The sequence below is a fragment of the Anolis carolinensis genome, unplaced genomic scaffold, assembly GCF_035594765.1.
Source record: "Anolis carolinensis isolate JA03-04 unplaced genomic scaffold, rAnoCar3.1.pri scaffold_9, whole genome shotgun sequence".
NCBI lineage: Eukaryota > Metazoa > Chordata > Lepidosauria > Squamata > Dactyloidae > Anolis > Anolis carolinensis.
The window spans coordinates 27595908-27614989 of NW_026943820.1; the positions used below are offsets into that span (position 1 = coordinate 27595908).

General features: G+C 43.9%; 2 protein-coding genes across 4 annotated transcripts in view; both read right to left on the minus strand.

Moving 5' to 3' along the window:
* Positions 1-2471, minus strand: part of mtss2 (MTSS I-BAR domain containing 2) — a 44000-nt gene extending 41529 nt beyond the window's left edge. For all 3 annotated transcript variants that reach the window (XM_062961681.1, XM_062961680.1, XM_062961678.1), the window contains exon 1: positions 2237-2471. In XM_062961681.1, coding sequence (XP_062817751.1) covers positions 2237-2332 — 96 coding nt within the window. In that variant the 5' untranslated portion in view covers positions 2333-2471. The remainder of the gene's footprint in view (positions 1-2236) is intronic.
* A 3754-nt stretch (positions 2472-6225) lies between these two features.
* vac14 (VAC14 component of PIKFYVE complex) overlaps positions 6226-19082 on the minus strand; it is a 72400-nt gene continuing 59543 nt past the window's right edge. Inside the window, exons 16-19 of the mRNA XM_062961684.1 lie at positions 18015-18133; positions 16591-16670; positions 14852-15011; positions 6226-6821 (exon numbers count right to left, since the gene is read on the minus strand). Of these exons, the coding sequence (XP_062817754.1) occupies positions 6656-6821; positions 14852-15011; positions 16591-16670; positions 18015-18133 (525 nt within the window). The 3' untranslated portion in view covers positions 6226-6655. The remainder of the gene's footprint in view (positions 6822-14851; positions 15012-16590; positions 16671-18014; positions 18134-19082) is intronic.

A 19082-nucleotide genomic window follows, 5' to 3' on the forward strand; every position in this document is an offset into this window, starting at 1 on the left:
ACCAAGTGGGGAGAGATTAGCCCTCTAAACTGGCAGCAATTGGATAAAAACAATGATTGCTCTCCCTCTAATTAGGACTTTATTTTTCTTTTCTTTTTGTTGTATCAACCTAGTGGCGTGGATGATGGGTTGTGTTGTCAAATTTCGAGGTTGGGGGGCCTGTAGTTTTGTTGTTTTGTGGGTCGCCGTGATGCCATCACTCATTTATATATATAGATTTGTGTCTATGTTGTAGTTTATTTTGTTTAATTATGCTGTTCGGGCCTCTGCCCCATGTAAGCCGCCCAAAGTCCCCATGGGGAGATGGTGGTGGGGAATAAAGTTTTTTATTATTATTATTATTATTATTATTATTAGGGATGAAGCTCCATGGGAGACCCCTTTCCCTCCTGATAATGACTCTTCCAGGAGTGGATTTCCCTTCCTTCCTCCGAGGGGAAGATTCCTCTCACTTCTTGTTGTCTCAGCCCTGTTCTTAACAATCAGTTGTTCGCAAGTCGGATATTTGTATCTCGGTGCATCCCGCATTCTGTTGTGTGGTCTGGGGACTAATACGACACATTGTCTTGATCTGTACCATGGTACAAAAACACCATTACTTTCGAAAACTATTCCAAAGCGTACTCTTAAGGATAAAAGCACACACCTTACAGAAAAGACACCCTGGGAGCCCCTTATATCTGTGCTGAGACACATAAATGGAGGAGATGCACAGAGAGGCAGGTGCTCCACGCGGCCAAAAGCATCAAAGGCATGGAAAGCATGTTGCTTAGAGTTACTTGGGCAAGTTTTTCTTGGAGGTAAGACGGCTGAGAGAAGGGGACATGATGAAGGCCATGTTTCAATATCAGAAAAACTAAGGAAGAGGGAGAGGCTTCCTTTCCGCTGCCCTAGAGACTAGGACTCAATGGGGCCATGGGTCCAAATGGCAGGAAAGAAAGGCGAGTCCACCTAAACTTCCTTTCCAAAAGGAGAGCTGTTTGGCAGTGGAACTCTCTATCTCAGACTCCGGGGGAGGCTTTGAAGAAAAGGTTGGGTGGGCATCTGTCAAGAGTGCTTTGATTGTGCTTTTCCTGCATAATGGCAGAAGGGATTGGACTGGATGGCCCTTGGGGTCCCTTCTAGGATCCTTTAGCCCTATTTCTACCATGAATTCATGCATATCTCTGAGGCAAGATGGCCATCTGTCAGGAGGGCTTAGATTGTGCCTTATAACAGAAGGGGTTGGACTGGATAGACTTTGGGGGTCCCTTCCAACTCTAGGATACTATTATTATTATTATTATTAAGCAGAGGCTGAGTGCCCATCTGTCGGAGGTGCTTTGATTGTGCTTTTCCTTTTGGGCAGAAAGTGGGTTGGATGGCCTTTGGGGATCCCTTCTAAGGGGTTGGGAAGGATTACATGGTGCTTTCCCTGCATAGCAGAAAGGGGGCTGGACTGGATGGCCCTTGGGGGCCCCTTCCAACCTGACTATTAAGTAGAGGCTGGATGGCCATCTGTTGGGAGGGTTTGGATTGTGCTTTCCCTGCATGGCAGCAGTGGGTTGGGCTGGATAGCCTTTGGGGGTCCATTCCAACCCAAGGCTTCTATAATAATAATAATAATAATAATAATAATAACAATAACTTTATTTTTATACCCTGCCTCTATCTCCCCAAAGAGGACTCAGGGCGGCTTACATGGGGCCAAGCCCGAATAAAAACAATAGCAATATAAAACACAACAATAGACAAAAAAAAACATGCACAATTATAAAAATGTAAACATTAGCCAATAAAAACAAATGACAAGAACTAATAAAAAACATGGATTAAAACGGAGAGGTTGTAAAAGTAGACTGGGTAAGGTGCACCATATAAATATTGTAAACACGAGGTGACTGATAAAGTGCTGCAAATTCTTGGAGGTGCAAATTGGGATGGGAGTAGACCCTGTGTCTTTATCAAGTTCACAAAGGTAAAAAGTGCAAACGTAATGATGATGATTATTACTATGATTAAGCAGAGGCGGGATGGCCATCAGTGGGGAGGGTTTGGATTGTGCTGCACAGCAGAAAAGGGGGTTGGGCTGGATGTCCTTTGGGGTCTCCTTCCAGGAAGCCCCCTCCTCCCTCCCTCCCTCCCTCTCCGGTGGCTGTGGCGCCGCCCCTTTAAGCGGGAGGGGCGTGGCCCCGCAGGCCCCGCCCCTTTAACCCGTTCGCTCCCTCCCTGGCTGCCCGCTCGCTCGCTCGCTCACCTTCATGTCGTTGAGGATGGCCTGGAAGAGGCCGCCCAGCGCCCCGCACTCGCGCTCCGCCGCCGCCGCGGAGGAGGCAGAGGAAGCGGCCTCCATGGCGGGCGAGGGGCCCTGCCTGCCTGCCTGCCTTCCTCACTGCCTCCCTCCCTTCCCCTCAGCCTCGCCCTCCATCCTCCGCCGAAGGGAGGGAGACCGACGCCGCCTTCGCCGCCTTCTTCTTCTCCTCAGAGAGAGACCAGCGAAGAGCTCGGGATGGCGGCGCAGGCGCAGAACGAGCAGGAGGGGGGCGGGGCATGGTCACGTGGGGTCGGGGGCGGGGCCAGCCACGCGGGAGGGAGGGAGGGGAGGGGAGCGGCGCCTTTGGAGACGGGGTCTCTCCGCAGGGTCCTAAGCCCCGCCTACTCTTTCCCTCAGAGTTTGCCAAAGACATCTGTCCGGAGGGCTTACATGGTGCCTTTTCCCCTGCGTGGCAGAAAAAAAGGAGGTTGGACTGACTACATGGCCTTAGGGGTCTCTTCCAAGTCTATGAGTCTGTTATTATTACTACTACTACTACTATTATTAGGCTGGATGGCTATCTGCCTGGAGGACTTGAATGGTGCTTTTCCTGCAAGGCAGAAAAAGAGGGGTTAGACTGGATGGCCCATGGGGTCCTTTCTAACTCTAGAATCCATCATTATTATTATTATTATTATTATTATTATTATTATTATTATTATTATTAGGTTGGATGGCTTTTGGGGTCTCTTCCAAGTCTAGGAGTCTATTATTATTATTATTATTATTATTATTATTATTATTATTGTTATTGAGCTGGGTGGCTCTTGGGGTCTCTTCCAAGTCTATGAGTCAGTTATTATTACTACTACTACTACTATTATTAGGCTGGATGGCTATCTGCCTGGAGGACTTGAATGGTGCTTTTCCTGCAAGGCAGAAAAAGAGGGGTTAGACTGGATGGCCCATGGGGTCCTTTCTAACTCTAGAATCCATTATTATTATTATTATTATTATTATTATTATTATTATTATTATTAGGTTGGATGGCTTTTGGGGTCTCTTCCAAGTCTAGGAGTCTATTATTATTATTATTATTATTATTATTATTATTATTGAGCTGGGTGTCTCTTGGGGTCTCTTCCAAGTCTAGGAGTCTATTATTATTATTATCATTATCATTATTATTATTATTGAGCTGGGTGTCTCTTGGGGTCTCTTCCAAGTCTAGGAGTCTATTATTATTATTATTATTATTATTATTATTATTATTATTATTATTATTATCAACACAACGACGTTGTATGGCACAGCAAACAAGATAGATATGCTGGATTTCGTTTCGCAAAACCACAAGTCGAACACTTCCCAAGTATCTAGGACTGTGTGATGTATTTTCTGATGATGTGTGCAGATCCCAGTAGGGTGGCCTTTTGCAGCTGGCAGATCATGATTTTGTCAATGTCTATTGTTTCCAAATGCTGGCTGAGATCTTTTGGCACGGCACCCAGTGTGCCCATCACCACCGGGACCACCTGCACTGGTTTCTGCCAGAGTCTTTGAAGTTCAATCTTGAGGTCCTGATAGCGGCTGAGTTTTTCCTGTTGTTTTTCATCTATGCGACTGTCACCTGGGATGGCAACATCAATGATCCAAACCTTGTTCTTTTCCACAACTGTGATGTCTGGTGTGTTGTGTTCCAGAACTTTGTCAGTCTGGATTCGGAAGTCCCACAGTATCTTTGCGTGCTCATTTTCCAATACTTTTGCAGGTTTGTGATCCCACCAGTTCTTTGCTGCTGGCAGGTGGTACTTGAGGCATAAGTTCCAATGAATCATTTGGGCCACATAGTTGTGCCTCTGTTTGTAGTCTGTCTGTGCGATTTTCTTACAGCAGCTGAGGATATGATCAATGGTTTCGTCGGTTTCCTTGCACAATTATTATTATTATTATTATTGAGCTGGGTGGCTCAGGGTCTCTTCCAAGTCTAGGAGTCTATTATTATTATTACTATTACTATTACTATTATTATTATTATTATTATTGAGCTGGGTGGCTCTTGGGGTCTCTTCCAAGTCTATGAGTCTATTATTATTATCATTATTATTATTATTGAGCTGGGTGGCTCTTGGGGTCTCTTCCAAGTCTATGAGTCTATTATTATTATTATTATTATTACTGTTAGGCTGGATGGCTATATGCCTGGAGGCCTTTTATGGTGCTTTTCCTGCAGGGCAGAAAAAAAAGGGAATTAGACTGGATGGCCCATGTGGTCCCTTCTAACTCTAGAATCCATTATTATTATTATTATTAGGCTGAATGGCCCTTGGGGTCTCTTCCAAGTCTTATTATTATTATTATTATTACTGTTAGGCTGGATGACTATCTGCCTGGAGGGCTTGGATGGTGCTTTTCCTGCAGGGCAGAAAAAAGGGAGTTAGACTGGATGGCCCATGGGTCCCTTTAAACTCTAGGATCCCATTATTTTTATTATTTTTATTACTACTACTACTACTGCTATTTGGCTGGATGGCCCTTGGAGTCTCTTCCAAGTCTATGAGTCTATTATTATTATTACTACTATTATTGTACAATCTTGGGTACCCGGTGTTGCCCAGGTTATTTAAAAAAGGTCAGTGTTTTAATTGTACTAAACACATAAGGTTGTGGGTGAACTACAACTCACATCATGCCAGGTTAACCCCGAGACACTCCAAATTTGGGCAGATCAGGTATGTGTGCTAAGCTTGGTCCAGACCCATCATTGTTTGGGTTCACAGTGTTCTCTGGACGTAGGTGAACTACAACTCCTATAAATCCACCCAAAGATCTCCTTTAATTTTTGTTGGTCATGGGGGTTCTGTGTGCCAAGTTAGTCCCAGGTCCATCATTGGTGGAGTTCAGAATGCTCTTAGATTGCAGGTGAACTATACATCCCGGTACCTACAAATCCTATTAATCAATGTGAATTCCTCCCAAACCTCTCTAGTCTTTCTCATTGGTCATGAGGGTTGTGTGTGCCAAATATGGCCCAGGTCCATTGTCGGTGGGGGTCACACTGCTGTGTCTTCATTCGGAGTGAATTACAACTCCCATCATGTTGAGTCTGTCCCCCAAAACCCCTCTAGTATGTCCACTCTAGTAGTAGTAGTATTAAGCAAAGGCTGGATGGCCATCTGTCGGGAGGGCTTTGATTGTGCTTTTCCTGCCTGGCAGAAAGTGGGTTGGACTGGATGGCCCTTGGGGCCTCTTCCAACTCTTGGGATTCTATTACTATTATTATTTGATACACAAAAAGATGAGTACACAGCAAACAAGATCACTGTGGTGGCTTTTAGTATTGGATCACACATGGGACACTTCCCAAGTGTCTAGGACTGTGTGATGTATCGGCGAATAATGCGTGCAGATGCGAGTAGGGTGGCCTTTTGCAGCTGACAGTGATTTTGTCAGTGCCAATGGTTTTCAAGTACTGGCCAAGGTCTTTAGGCCCTGCACCCAGTGTGCCGATCACCACTGGGACCACCTTGACTGGCTTGTGTCAGAGTCTTTGCAGTTCGATCTTTAAATCCTCGTATAGTGTCAGCTTTTCCAGTTGCTTCTCGACAATCCTGCTTTCACCTAGAATTGCAACATTGGCGATCCATACTTCATACTTAAACACAAATTATTATTATTATTATTATTATTATTATTATTTCTACCCCACCTGTTTCCTCATAGGGACTCAAGAAGAAAATTATTATTATTATTATTATTATTATTATTATTATTATTATTATTATTATTATTATGTCTTGCTTGGAGAAGGCTGCACAACTCTTCCCTAATTACATAGCAGCCTATGGATGATGGGACATCTTCTTCCCCTCAGCATCAGGAACATCCTTCCAAGGCAAGAAGTCCAATGGGATGAACTGGGGAGGAGTTGCCCCTGTTGTGGTCCTGATCCAGAGCAGGAGGCCTGTGTGCACAGAGCCAAAGGAGATGGGTTTCTGGGCCATTTGTTTATTTCAACGAGGGAAATGTTGACAGTCGTACAAAGAAGCCCTCGGTGTTGCGGATCCCAGCGCTCTATTTGTCCATGTCTACGCATCATTGGGAGGGAAAGGGGGGGGGCTATGGGTCTGGACTCTTTTAAGGCTGTGCAGCCGTACACAAGATCGGAGTGAGGCTTGTGCCCGGTGTGCCCATGAAGTGTCCACACTCCACCCACCCACTTGCCTTTCCCTCTCCTCTGGTGGCCACAGCAAGGCTAACGGCCACCCTAAGGCAAGGACTAGGCCTTCACTGCTCAGCTCTTGGGATGAAGAGCCATCTTCTCAAGTGGGGGGGCTTTTCAGTGGCATCACTATGGCCCCCGGCTGTCCCGCTGCCTTTCGCGTTGGTCCCTTCAACAAGGAGGAAGGGGTCGGCCGGCCTTCAGAAGACACCCCTCCGGTCCAGGTTCTCCCCCCGAGCAGCTCGCTGGTGCCGGACCTGCAAGTGTTTGTTCTGGACCTTCTCAAAGTGCTGCAGCAGCTCCGCGTAGTCGATTGGGGTGTTGCTGGCTGCCTTCTTGAACCCGAGACCAGTCTTTGCACTCTCCCTGAGGAGGAAAAGGAGACAAAGGCCGTTAGAGAGGATACGTGGGGATAGAATATCTGCATAAGGGACATATAAAAAGGTAAAGGTTTCCCCTGATGTTAAGTCCAGCCATGTCTGACTCTGGGGGTTGGTGCTCATCTCCATTTCTAAGTCAAAGAGCCAGCATTGTCCGTAGACACCTCCAAGGTCATGTGGCCGGCATGACTGCATGGAGCGCCATTACCATCCTGCCAGAGTGGTACCTATTGATCTACTCACATTGGCATGTTTTCGAACTGCTAGGTTGGCAGAAGCTAGAGCTAACAGCGGGTGCTCACTCCACTCCCGGGATTTGAACCTGGGACCTTTCGGTCTGCAAGTTCAGCAGCTCAGTGCTTTCACACACTTCACCACCAAGGCTCCCAAAGGGACATATACATACATTCGAGGTTGAATTAAAAGTAATGCCTCCAGCTTCATTACTTGGGTTTGGATAGGAATATTTTAATAAATCAAACGCAGAAATAATCCTTAGAATGTGCTCTTTAACCACCACTATTTACTTTTTCACACAATCACCAGACAATTGGATACATTTCTGCCAACGATGAACAAGTTTTCTGAAGCTGTCACGGAAGAAGTCGACACTCTGTTTCCGCAACCGGCGTCTCGCAGGACCCATCGTGCACAGATCTTCCGACAGCCAAGCAAAGCAATCATGTGACCCACACGTTCTTGTGAAATGCCAATGATGCTTGAAATTTCTCTCTGAGTGATACGAGGATCGTCCTGAATCAATCTGTCCACCTTTTGCTTGTGAAACTCGGTGGTTGCTGTCACAGGACGTCCAACTCTTTGTTTGTCACGCAAGTCAGATGTTCCAACCTCAGCATCTTTAAACTTACCTGCCCAAAGATGCATAGTACTCACATCAACACAATCACCACAAACAGCTTGCATTCTCTGATGAATCTCCTTTGGGGTGACACCTTCTGCTGTCAAGAATTCAGCAACTGCATGCTGCTTAAGTCGCATTGACCGACTGCCTGCGCAGGGTTCCATACTTGGCACTTTAACAACACAACCGTTCAATGCTAAGGCTTTCCCGTCTGCGCAGGGTTCCATACTTCGCACTTTAACAACACAACCGTTCAATGCTAAGGCTTCCTGCCAAATGGAACTATAGAGGAGAGTCTACTGAACAAGCCAGTATTTGCCGTATACCAGGACTGCTATCTGTTGAGGAGTTACGAAGGTGGAGGCATTACTTTTCATTCAACCCTCATATATATTTAGCTGAAGTGAAATCTCCCTATGCATGGGAGATATAGATATAAATATGTCAGTCCCCTTCCTCCAGTGGAAATATGATGGTTCTTAAATTGAGGCTGAGATTGCAATTTGGGGAAAGAATGGTTGTGCAAAACAACCTTCCAGCCAAACCAAGCCAGGCATCTATCTCTAAACCGCCCCAGAAGTCTTGCTGATGTCAGCTGCTCCGTTAGAGAAGATGCTTTTCCCAGTTCCCTGGAATCCAGAAAGCGACGGCGTCTGCCCCAAACACCTTGGAAACTCATTTTCCAAGATGCGAAATGCCATTCGTGACGGCTTTGGGCCTTGGCAACCGGCCCCGGGGTGTGCATCGCAAACCGTGGGAGAGGGAGCTTTTATATATTTTTTTCCATCCACCCGCTCTGCAAAAAAACTCCATAATCTCCCACGGTTGGTTTGCGAACCCAAAAGGAGAAGGACAGGAGGAGGCCCAGATCGAAAGGAAGGCAATGGCTGCTTGGTTATCTTCTGCTGCCTTGGCTCAAATCTGAAGGATCGGTCGGTCTTGTTCAGGCAACAAGCTTATCCGCTTGGACCCTTCCCGCTGGTGGCCCCTGCCAACCCACAGGGCCTGTCCTGGATGTCCAGGATGGAAGGAACCACTACAGTTGAAATAATTGATGTATATGCCAACCCCCTTGGTAGATGCCAGAACAAAACAATACAGTTAAAAGGCAAGGAAGCTAGAGCCCAGAGAAGATGCCAGGCAAGCCGCTTTGAATGTCCTTTGTCGAGAAAAAAAGTGGAGTGAAAAAGGAGAAGATGAAAAAAGGATGAGAAGGAGATGAAGCAGGAGGAGGAGATGAAGGAGAAGAAGAAGATGTAGAAGAGAAAGAAGAAGATGTAGAAGATGAAGGGGAAGGAGATGAAAAAGGAGAAGATGAAGAAAGGATGAGAAGGAGATGGAGAAGGAGGAGATGAAAAAGGAGAAGATGAAGAAAGGATGAGGAGGAGATTGAAGGAGAAGAAGAAGATGTAGACGAGAAAGAAGAAGATGAAGGAAAATGAGATAAAAAAGGAGAAGATGAAGAAAGGATAGAAGGAGATGAAAAAGGAGAAGATGAAGAAAGGAGGAGGAGGAGATGAAGGAGAAGAAGAAGATGTAGAAGAGAAAGAAGAAGATGAAGGAAAATGAGATAAAAAAGGAGAAGATGAAGAAAGGATGAGAAGGAGATGAAAAAGGAGAAGATGAAGAAAGGAGGAGGAGGAGATGAAGGAGAAGAAGAAGATGTAGAAGAGAAAGAAGAAGATGAAGGAAAATGAGATAAAAAAGGAGAAGATGAAGAAAGGATGAGAAGGAGATGAAGGAGAAGAAGAAGATGTAGACGAGAAAGAAGATGGAGGAGAAGATGAAGATGAAGAAAGGATGAGGAGGAGATGAAGGAGAAGAAGAAGATGTAGACGAGAAAGAAGATGGAGGAGAAGATGAAGATGAAGAAAGGATGAGGAGGAGATGAAGGAGAAGAAGAAGATGTAGACGAGAAAGAAGATGGAGGAGAAGATGAAGATGAAGAAAGGATGAGGAGGAGATGAAGGAGAAGAAGAAGATGTAGACGAGAAAGAAGATGGAGGAGAAGATGAAGATGAAAAGGGAGAAGATGAAGAAAGGATGAGGAGGAGATGAAGGAGAAGAAGAAGATGTAGACGAGAAAGAAGATGGAGGAGAAGATGAAGATGAAAAAGGAGAAGATGGAGGAGATGATAAAGATGATGAGGAAGAAGGGGAAGCCTTCTTCTGCTCTGCAGACACAGATGGGCCAGGCAATGCTTCCCCAGCCTGCAACCCAGGACAAGCATCCACTTTTCTTAAACAGGAGAAGGAGAAGAAATGGAAGAAAAAGAAGTGGAAGAAGATGAAGAAGGAGGAGAAGGAGATGAAGAAGTACAAGGAGGAGCAGAAGGAGGAGAAGATGAAGAGGAAGCCTTCCTCCGGTCTACAGACAGAGATGAGTCAGGCAATGCTTCCCCAATGTGCAACCCTGGACAAACACCTCCTTTTCCTCAAACAGCAAGTGACTTTATTTCTACAGAAACTGAGAGACTGGACCACAGAATGGTCCGTCCAGAGGGTCTCCTCCACAGGAGGCAAATGGCAAGGAGAATGTCTGGGCAGGCCTCCATCCATCCATCCTTCAAAAGATGCCAGAAGCAGGCACAGAGTGGCCTCTAAGGGCCCTTCCTGAAGCATCTTCTCAGAGGCATTGCTGTGAACTGACCGGGGTGTGGAATGAAGAACCTGGAAGTGCCTGCACTCTCCAAAAGAACCCTTCATTCCAAGGACCCGGTGGTCTGTGTGTGTCTCCTGCATCATAACCCTCCTGTTCCCCACAGGGAATGGGGTGCAATGGGCCTATCTAGAAAGGAGGAAAAAAGGGGGATGCTTTCCAGAGAGGTGTCTCTCTATTCTCCTTTGCCGTGACGGCTGCATTTGTAACGAAAGCCATTGCCAACGCTGCCGCCACCACCGCTGCCGCTTAACGGAATGTAGGTCACAGTGAAGCAGACGCTCAGCCTGTCTGATGGCGCCGCATATGCAGCAGGAGGAAGGGGAGGGAGCGAAAGGCAGGGCGGGAGGCATCAAAGGATATGGGGGGGCCCAAATTAATAAATATACTGTAACTGAGTCTCTTTGTGGAGAGAAAAGCAGGATATTAATAAACATTATTATTATTATTATTATTATTATACATTCTAATAATACTAATAAAATATACACAGCTCCCATGAGTCTCCTTGTGGAGAGAAAAGCATGGGATTAATTAATAATAATAATAATAATGCATTCTAATAATACTAATAACAGATACATAGCCACCTTGTGTCTCCTTGTGGAGAGAAAAGCAGGGGATTAATAAACATTATTATTGTTATTATACATTCTAATAATACTAATAAAATATACACAGCTCCCATGAGTCTCCTTGTGGAGAGAAAAGCATGGGATTAATAATAATAATAATAATAATAATAATAATAATAATAATAATAATAATAATAATGCATTCTAATAATACTAATAACAGATACATAGCCACCTTGAGTCTCCTTGTGGAGAGAAAAGCAGGGGATTTATTATTATTATTATTATTATTATTATTATGCATTCTAATAATACTAATAACAGATACATAGCCACCTTGAGTCTCTTTGTGGAGAGAAAAGCATGGGATTAATAAACATAATAATAATAATAATAATAATAATAATAATAATAATGCATTCTAATAATACAAATAACATATACATAGCTCCCATGAGTCTCCTTGTGGAGAGAAAAGCAGGGGATTTATTATTATTATTATTATTATTATTATTATGCATTCTAATAATACTAATAACAGATACATAGCCACCTTGAGTCTCTTTGTGGAGAGAAAAGCATGGGATTAATAAACATAATAATAATAATAATAATAATGCATTCTAATAATACAAATAACATATACATAGCTCCCATGAGTCTCCTTGTGGAGAGAAAAGCAGGGGATTTATTATTATTATTATTATTATTATTATTATTATTATTATTATTATTATGCATTCTAATAATACTAATAACATACATAGCTGCCTTGAGTCTCCTTGTGGAGAGGAAAGCAGGGGATTAATAAACTAATAATAATAATAATAATGCATTCTAATAATACTAATAACATAGCCACCTTGAGTCTCCTTGTGGAGAGAAAAGCAGGGGATTGATTATATTATTATTATTATTATTATTATTATTATTATGCATTCTAATACTAATAACAGATACATAGCTACCTTGAGTCTCTTTGTGGAGAGAAAAGCATGGGATTAATAAACTAATAATAATAATAATAATAATAATAATAATGCATTCTAATAATACTAATAACAGATACATAGCCGCCTTGAGTCTCTTTGTGGAGAGAAAAGCATGGGATTAATAAACATAATAATAATAATAATAATAATAATAATAATAATAATAATGCATTCTAATAATACTAATAACAGATACATAGCCGCCTTGAGTCTCTTTGTGGAGAGAAAAGCATGGGATTAATAAACATAATAATAATAATAATGCATTCTAATAATACTAATAACAGATACATAGCCACCATGAGTCTCCTTGTGGAGAGCAAAGCAGGGGATTAATAAACATAATAATAATGGGTCTCTGGAGGATGCCAGGGAAGAAGGATCAGCACTGGTCCTTTTGACCTTCCATGCCGGGTTTTTCCCAGGCTCCCCTTTTGCCCCCAGAGAAGCCAAACCCACTTGGGGAGGAGGAGGAGGATGCGGATGCTGGGGAAGTCAGGATTGCAGGCCACGCGGCTGCACATCAGGCCTCCCCGTCTCCTTCTTGGCTCTTCGGCCTGTTTCCATGGCGATCCCACCAGTGGAAATTTTCCATCCCAGATGCCAAATGCCTGTGGATGAGGCACAGCCCTCGGAGGGTGACCAAATATAGGCAAAACTCAAGACGAGCTCCATTGTGCCGGCCAGCAATGGAAAGAGGAGGCAGCCCCAGCCCGCTCCCGAAGGGCCGGCGACACAAGATACTTGCAACCCCAAAGGAAGGACCCACACAAAGGAAGGGGTCCGGGCTCTGGGCAAGTCGTGGCCGCTCTCACTCCCACAGGGCAGACTGTGCTGAGATGGGGCACATAAAAGCCGCACTGGGCTAACTTGTCTGCATTTCGTTTTAGGAAACAGTCATGCGCCCCAGGTTTCCCTAGGCCAGGCTTTTGCCGGAGGGAGGAAACTCCTTTGGGGAAATCTCCATGGCTCTCTTCTTCCACTCTCACTGTGCCAAACTATGGTTTGCTTACACTTGAAAATTACCCAGGGCCGGCCCTGGTCACATGACAAAAGAGAGAGCTACAGCATGGCACCAGACCTACCTATTATTTATTTATTTGCGACATTTATATCCCGCCCTTCTCACCCCAAAGGGGACTCAGGCCGGTGTATAAGTTATATCTACATAGAATATATTATATTATTAGCATAGCACAATACAAGCATTATTTATTACTATTTTTTTACTATACCACTATATTGCAATATTATTAGTAATGTTACATGTAATATATAATATATAATTATAATAGTGTATTATTATTATATTGTATTACATTATAATATTATTAATAATATATGTATATAAGTAAGGTAAAGGTTTTTCCCTGACATTAAGTCCAGTCGTGTCCAACTCTGGGGGTTGGTGCTCATCTCCATTTCTAAGCCGAAGAGCCAGAGTTGTCCGTAGACACCTCCAAGGTCATGTGGCCAGCATGACTGCATGGAGCGCCGTTACCTTCCCGCCAGAGTGGTACCTATTGATCTACTCACATTGGCATGTTTTCAATCTGCTAGGTTGGCAGGAGCTGGGGCTAATAGCAGCCGCTCACGCTGTTCCCGGGATTTGAACCTGGGACCTTTCGGTCTGCAAGTTCAGCAGCTCAGTGCTTTAATGCATTATTTATTACTATCCAGAGAGCACTGTAGATTCAAACAATGACGCACCTGGAGCAAACATGGCAGAAATACTTAATATGCTCAAATTTGAACACTGGTGGAGTTTAGGGAAAATAGACCTTAGCATTTGGGAGTTGTAGTTGCTGGGATTTATAGTTCACCTACAATCAAAGAGCCCCTTGAACCCCACCAATGATTGAATTGGGTCAAAGTTCCCAACAGAAAATACTGGTCTTTGGCAACCCCTCTGAAGCCCCCTCGTGACCCTCCCAGGTTGAAAAACGCTGATACAGTAGAGTCTCACTTATCCAACACTCGTTTATCCAACATTCTGGATTATCCCACACATTTTTGTAGTCAATGTTTTCAATATATCGTGATATTTTGGTGCTAAATTCATAAATACAGTAATTACTACATTGCATTACTGTGTATTGAACTACTTTTTCTGCCAAAGTTGTTACCTAATATGATGTTTTGGTGCTTAATTTGTAAAATCATAACCTAATTTGATGTTTAATAGGCCTTTCCTTAATGCTTCCTTATTATCCAACATATTCGTTTAGCCAACATTCTGCCGGCCCGTTTATGTTGGATAAGTGAGACTTTACTGTATATTGAATGACTGTAATTGGGGAATGGTTGGGAAATTGCTCACTTGAACTGTTGATAAAACTACTGATCAAAAGTACCATATGGAGGATGAAAGGGGATGAAAGTAAAGAGGGCCTGGGAACAGAAGGATGCTTAGAGGTGTGAAATTGTTCCTGCAAAACTATAAGAATCCCATGTGAAACCTCACTTGGGGTGGCACTTACTTTTCACGCTACCTGCAGGTCTCTTTACAGTAGACTCTCACTTATTCAAGCCTCGCTTATCTAAGCCTCTGGATTATCCAAGCCATTTTTGTAGTCAATGTTTTCAATATATCATGATTTTTTGGTGCTAAATTCGTAAATACAGTAATTACAACATAACATTACTGTGTATTGAACTACTTTTTCTGTCAAATTTGTTGTATAACATGATGTTTTGGTGCTTAATTTGTAAAATCATAACCTAATTTGATGCTTAATAGGCTTTTCCTTAATCCCTCCTTATTATCCAAGATATTTGCTTATCCAAGCTTCTGCCGGCCCGTTTAGCTTGGATAAGTGAGACTCTACTGTATTTTGCAAAATAAAATCTGTGTATTTCATCTCTGAGGTTAAAAAGGGCCATGCAGCCTAAGTCTCTTCAGGACAATGATCTCAGGGCCAGACTTACGCTGCGGCTGCCGCTTGCATGAGCTCCGGGTTGGGGACGCATTGGAGCCGGTGGGAGAGGAGCTGGAAGGCACTGCTCTGCGGGAGGAGCATCAGCAGCCCATAGAGCGCCCGGATGAGGAAGGGGTTGCTCTTCACGTCCAGCAGCTGCAGCCGAAGGTCTGGAACCGGGAGAGAAAGTGGGGAAAAAAAGGAGAAGGGGGCACATGGTCATCGGCCTTTCCAGCACCTGCACTCTCCGTCCTGGGAGGTCAAGGCAATAAAGCCACACTTTTAACAAGATAAATATAAGCAGTGTGCAGATCTGTACACGCAAAGGGTTTGCCTCGCTGGGATTATGGGTCTGGGAAGCACAGGCAAGTTAAAACACAGCAAAAAAGGCAACCCTCCTGCAAGGAAAGCAAAGACACTGGGCAACGGGAGGCCTTTCTGCAAGGAGGTGAAGAGGAGATTTTGAAAATCACGGAGGGATGAAAGAGAAACCACTCAGGGATGAATGTGCAAGTGTGGATGGGTCCCCGTTCAAGGGATTGCTGCCATTATTGTAAGCCGCCCTGAGTCCCTTCGGGTGAGAAGGGCGGGATATAAATGTGAGAAATAAATAAATAAATAAAATTTTAAAAATTCTATTTTAATTTTTTATATTTCTTTATCTCAGTTTTTCTTTTTTTTTGTGTAATCTTTTTATATATATATATATATATATATATATATATATATATATATATATATATATATATATAAAAAATAAAATACTTGCAAGGGCCTCCCTTATGCACTGAAAATTGGTTTAATGCCAGACCTCACCAATGAGAGGATGCTGCCCCATTGGCGCCCCATAGGCACCATAACAGGGTCACCTAGCCTCCTCCTTTCAGCAGCAGCAGCAACTACCCTGTTTCCCTGAAAATAAGACATCCCCAGAAAATAAGACCTAGTAGAGGTTTTGCTGAATTGCTAAATATAAGGCCTCCTCTGAAAGTAAGACCAATAATGTTTTTGTTTGGAAGCATGCAGGATTGGTAAATGTACATACCATCGATTGTTGTACGTGGAAATAAAGGTAGTAACAAGAAATAATAATAATATAATAACATTATTCTTGTATCCCCAGAAGGGACTCAGGGCAGCTTACACAGGGACAAGCCCAACAACATACATTTACATACAAACAGAAACTTAAAACAGAAATTTAAAAACAGTATAGCAATAAAATATAATATAGAAATTCTTGAAAGGATTCACAGTTTGGTTACGCTGGTTTGTGATGACAACTACTGTACAGTAGATAATACTTCTTTGTGGAAAAATAAGACATCCCCTGAAAATAAGACCTAGCGTGTCTTTGGGAGCAAACATTAATATAAGACACTGTCTTATTTTCAAGGAAACAGGGTATCTGGGAAGCGGTCTCTTATAATGGATGCACTGGAACATCCCACTTGAGACCCCCAGGCAAAGGGATTTTGTGGAGATCCTCCGCATGGCTAACCTACATTCTGCAGAGTGTCCCGCCCCCCGCCGTGCGGCCGCATGCCCCTAATGGGCGAGCGCAAGCGAGGGTCTTGCAGCAGCAAAAAGGCACATAACTTCTGCTCTATTTCTTTGGGCCGAGCGTCGCCGCTCACACCGAGGAGGAGGCGGAGGGAGTGGGCCCCTGCGCATATGTGTCCAAGTGCGCAGCCCGCAAACGCTGGCACGCACGCACACCACACTGGCCGAGGAAGAGGAGGGGCTTACAGGTAAAAATGGGGCACTCGATCAGCTGGACCAGCTTGTCCACCTCGATTAGGAAGTCCACCGTGACCTCCAGGTCACCGCTGCAGAAGAGTGTTAAGGAAGGTCACTCAAAGGGTCCTGCTCCATGGAGCATCACTAGTGAATTATCATGGCAAGAGTCACACCAGGTCCTCCAAGGGTTTTGGACATCAACTCCCAGCAGCCTCACTCACTTTGGCCAATGGTCAATGCTTCTGGGGGATGGAGTGCACAACACCTAGAAGACCAAGATTTGGGAATTGCTATACAGTAGGGATCATTTCTATTGGGTTTCATCCCTGGATAGTGCTTTTCCTGCAATGTAGGTGGGGGTTGGACTATATGGCCTTCCAACTCTATTACAGTAGAGTCTCACTTATCCAACGGAGCCCCCAGATGGCGTAGTGGACTAAGTGACTTGAAGGTTGGGTTGCTGACCTGAAAGCTGCCAGGTTCGAATCACACCCGGGGAGAGTGCGGATGAGCTCCCTCTATCAGCTCCAGCTCCATGCGGGGACATGAGAGAAGCCTCCCGCAAGGATGGTAAAAACATCAAAACATCCGGGCTTCCCTTGGGCAACGTCCTTGCAGACGGCCAATTCTCTCACTCCAGAAGCGACTCAAGTCGCTCCTGACACGAAAAAAAAAAAAACTTATCCAACATTCACTTATCCAACGTTCTGGATTATCCAACGCATTTTTGTAGTCAATGTTTTCAATACATCGTAATATTTTGGTGCTAAATTTGTAAATACAGTAATTGCTACAGAGCATCACTACGTATTGAACTACTTTTTCTGTCAAATTTGTTGTATAACATGATGTTTTGGTGCTTAATTTGTAAAATCATAACCTAATTTGATGTTTAATAGGCTTTTTCTTAATATCTCCTTATTATCCAACATATTCGCTTATCCAACGTTCTGCCAGCCCCGTTTATGTTGGATAAGTGAGACTCTACTGGATTCTATGATGGAAACCCCAAGTCCCTGCCTAAGCAAGGGGCCTTTCCTTTAGGAGAGGGGAGTGGGCAGCAGAGCCTGCTTTGAGATTGCAGCTTCCAGGTTGCTCCTGACACGAAAAAAAACCCAAAACAAAACTTGGAGTCATTTATAAATCAGATATTTGTAACTTGGGTACTGCCTGTTTGTGTGTATGTATGAGATAGAGATAGTATCAGAGATTTGGAAGGGACCCCCAAAGGCAATGCAGTCCAGCCCTGTCCTTAACCAGTTTGTAAGTTGGGTGTTTGTAACTCGGCGACAGCCTGTATGCAGAAGACTACAGATCCCAAGAGGGAACATAGCAATTAAAGCAGACTCCATCAGACAGTCACCAGCTCCTGAGGCCAGCACACCACACACACACACACACACATATATACAAACAAAACATTGGAAGGATACAACTTCTGGATGAGGTCGTAAGCGTGCTTGTAGTTCTGGGTGAGGAAGCAGAGGGAGACGGTGGTCACGGGGTTGTGGCACCAGGAGCGGTAGAGGCAGCAGAAGAGGTTCCGGCTTTCCTGGGGAGGCAAAGCAAAGGCGGGAGCACCGAGGGAGGGGTCCACGCCCCACAAGCCCACCAAGCAGCCAGGCCCTAAGGAGGCCAGTGCGAAGTGGAAGCTATTTCCTTGGAAGCTTTTAAATAGAGGCTGGATGGGGCCGTGGTGACACAATGGGTTAAACCCTTGTGCTGGCTGAACTGCTGACCTAAAGGTTGGCAGTTCAAATCCGTGAGACAGAGTGAGCTCATTTGTCAGCCCTAGCTTGCCTGCCAACTTAGCAGTTTGAAAACATGCAAATGTGAGTAGATAAATAGGTACTGCTTAAAGCAAGACACACTCCAACCAATCTTGCCGGCCACACAGGCTCCTCAGCTTAAAAATGCAGAAAAAGCACCTCCCCGAAGCCAGAAATGAGCACCGGAAACAAAAGGAGAAGCCTTGCCTTTGTTTATGTTTGTGAGTCTCACTGTATCTGTGATTGTAAGGGCACTGAATGTTTGTTTATGTACGTAAATACTGTAATCTGCTCTGAGTCCCCTAGGGAGAAGAGCAGAATATCAATAAAGTGTATTATTAATATTATTATTTTTGACACAAAGACACAATATGTCACAGCAAACGAGATATATATGCTGGATTTCGTATCACAAAATCACAAGTCAAACACTTCCCAAATATTTAGGACTGTGTGATGTATATGTATTATTATTATTATTATTACTACTACTACTACTATATTATTATTATTATTATTATTATTATTATTATTATTGACACAACGACATAGTATGACACAGCAAACAAGATCTATATGCTGGGTTTCGTTTCACAAAATCACAAGTCGAACACTTCCCAAGTGTCTAGGACTGTGTGATGTATTTTTGGATGATGCGTGCAGATCCCAGTCGGGTGGCCTTTTGCAGTTGGCAGATCGTGATTTTGTCAATATCTATTGTTTCCAAATGCC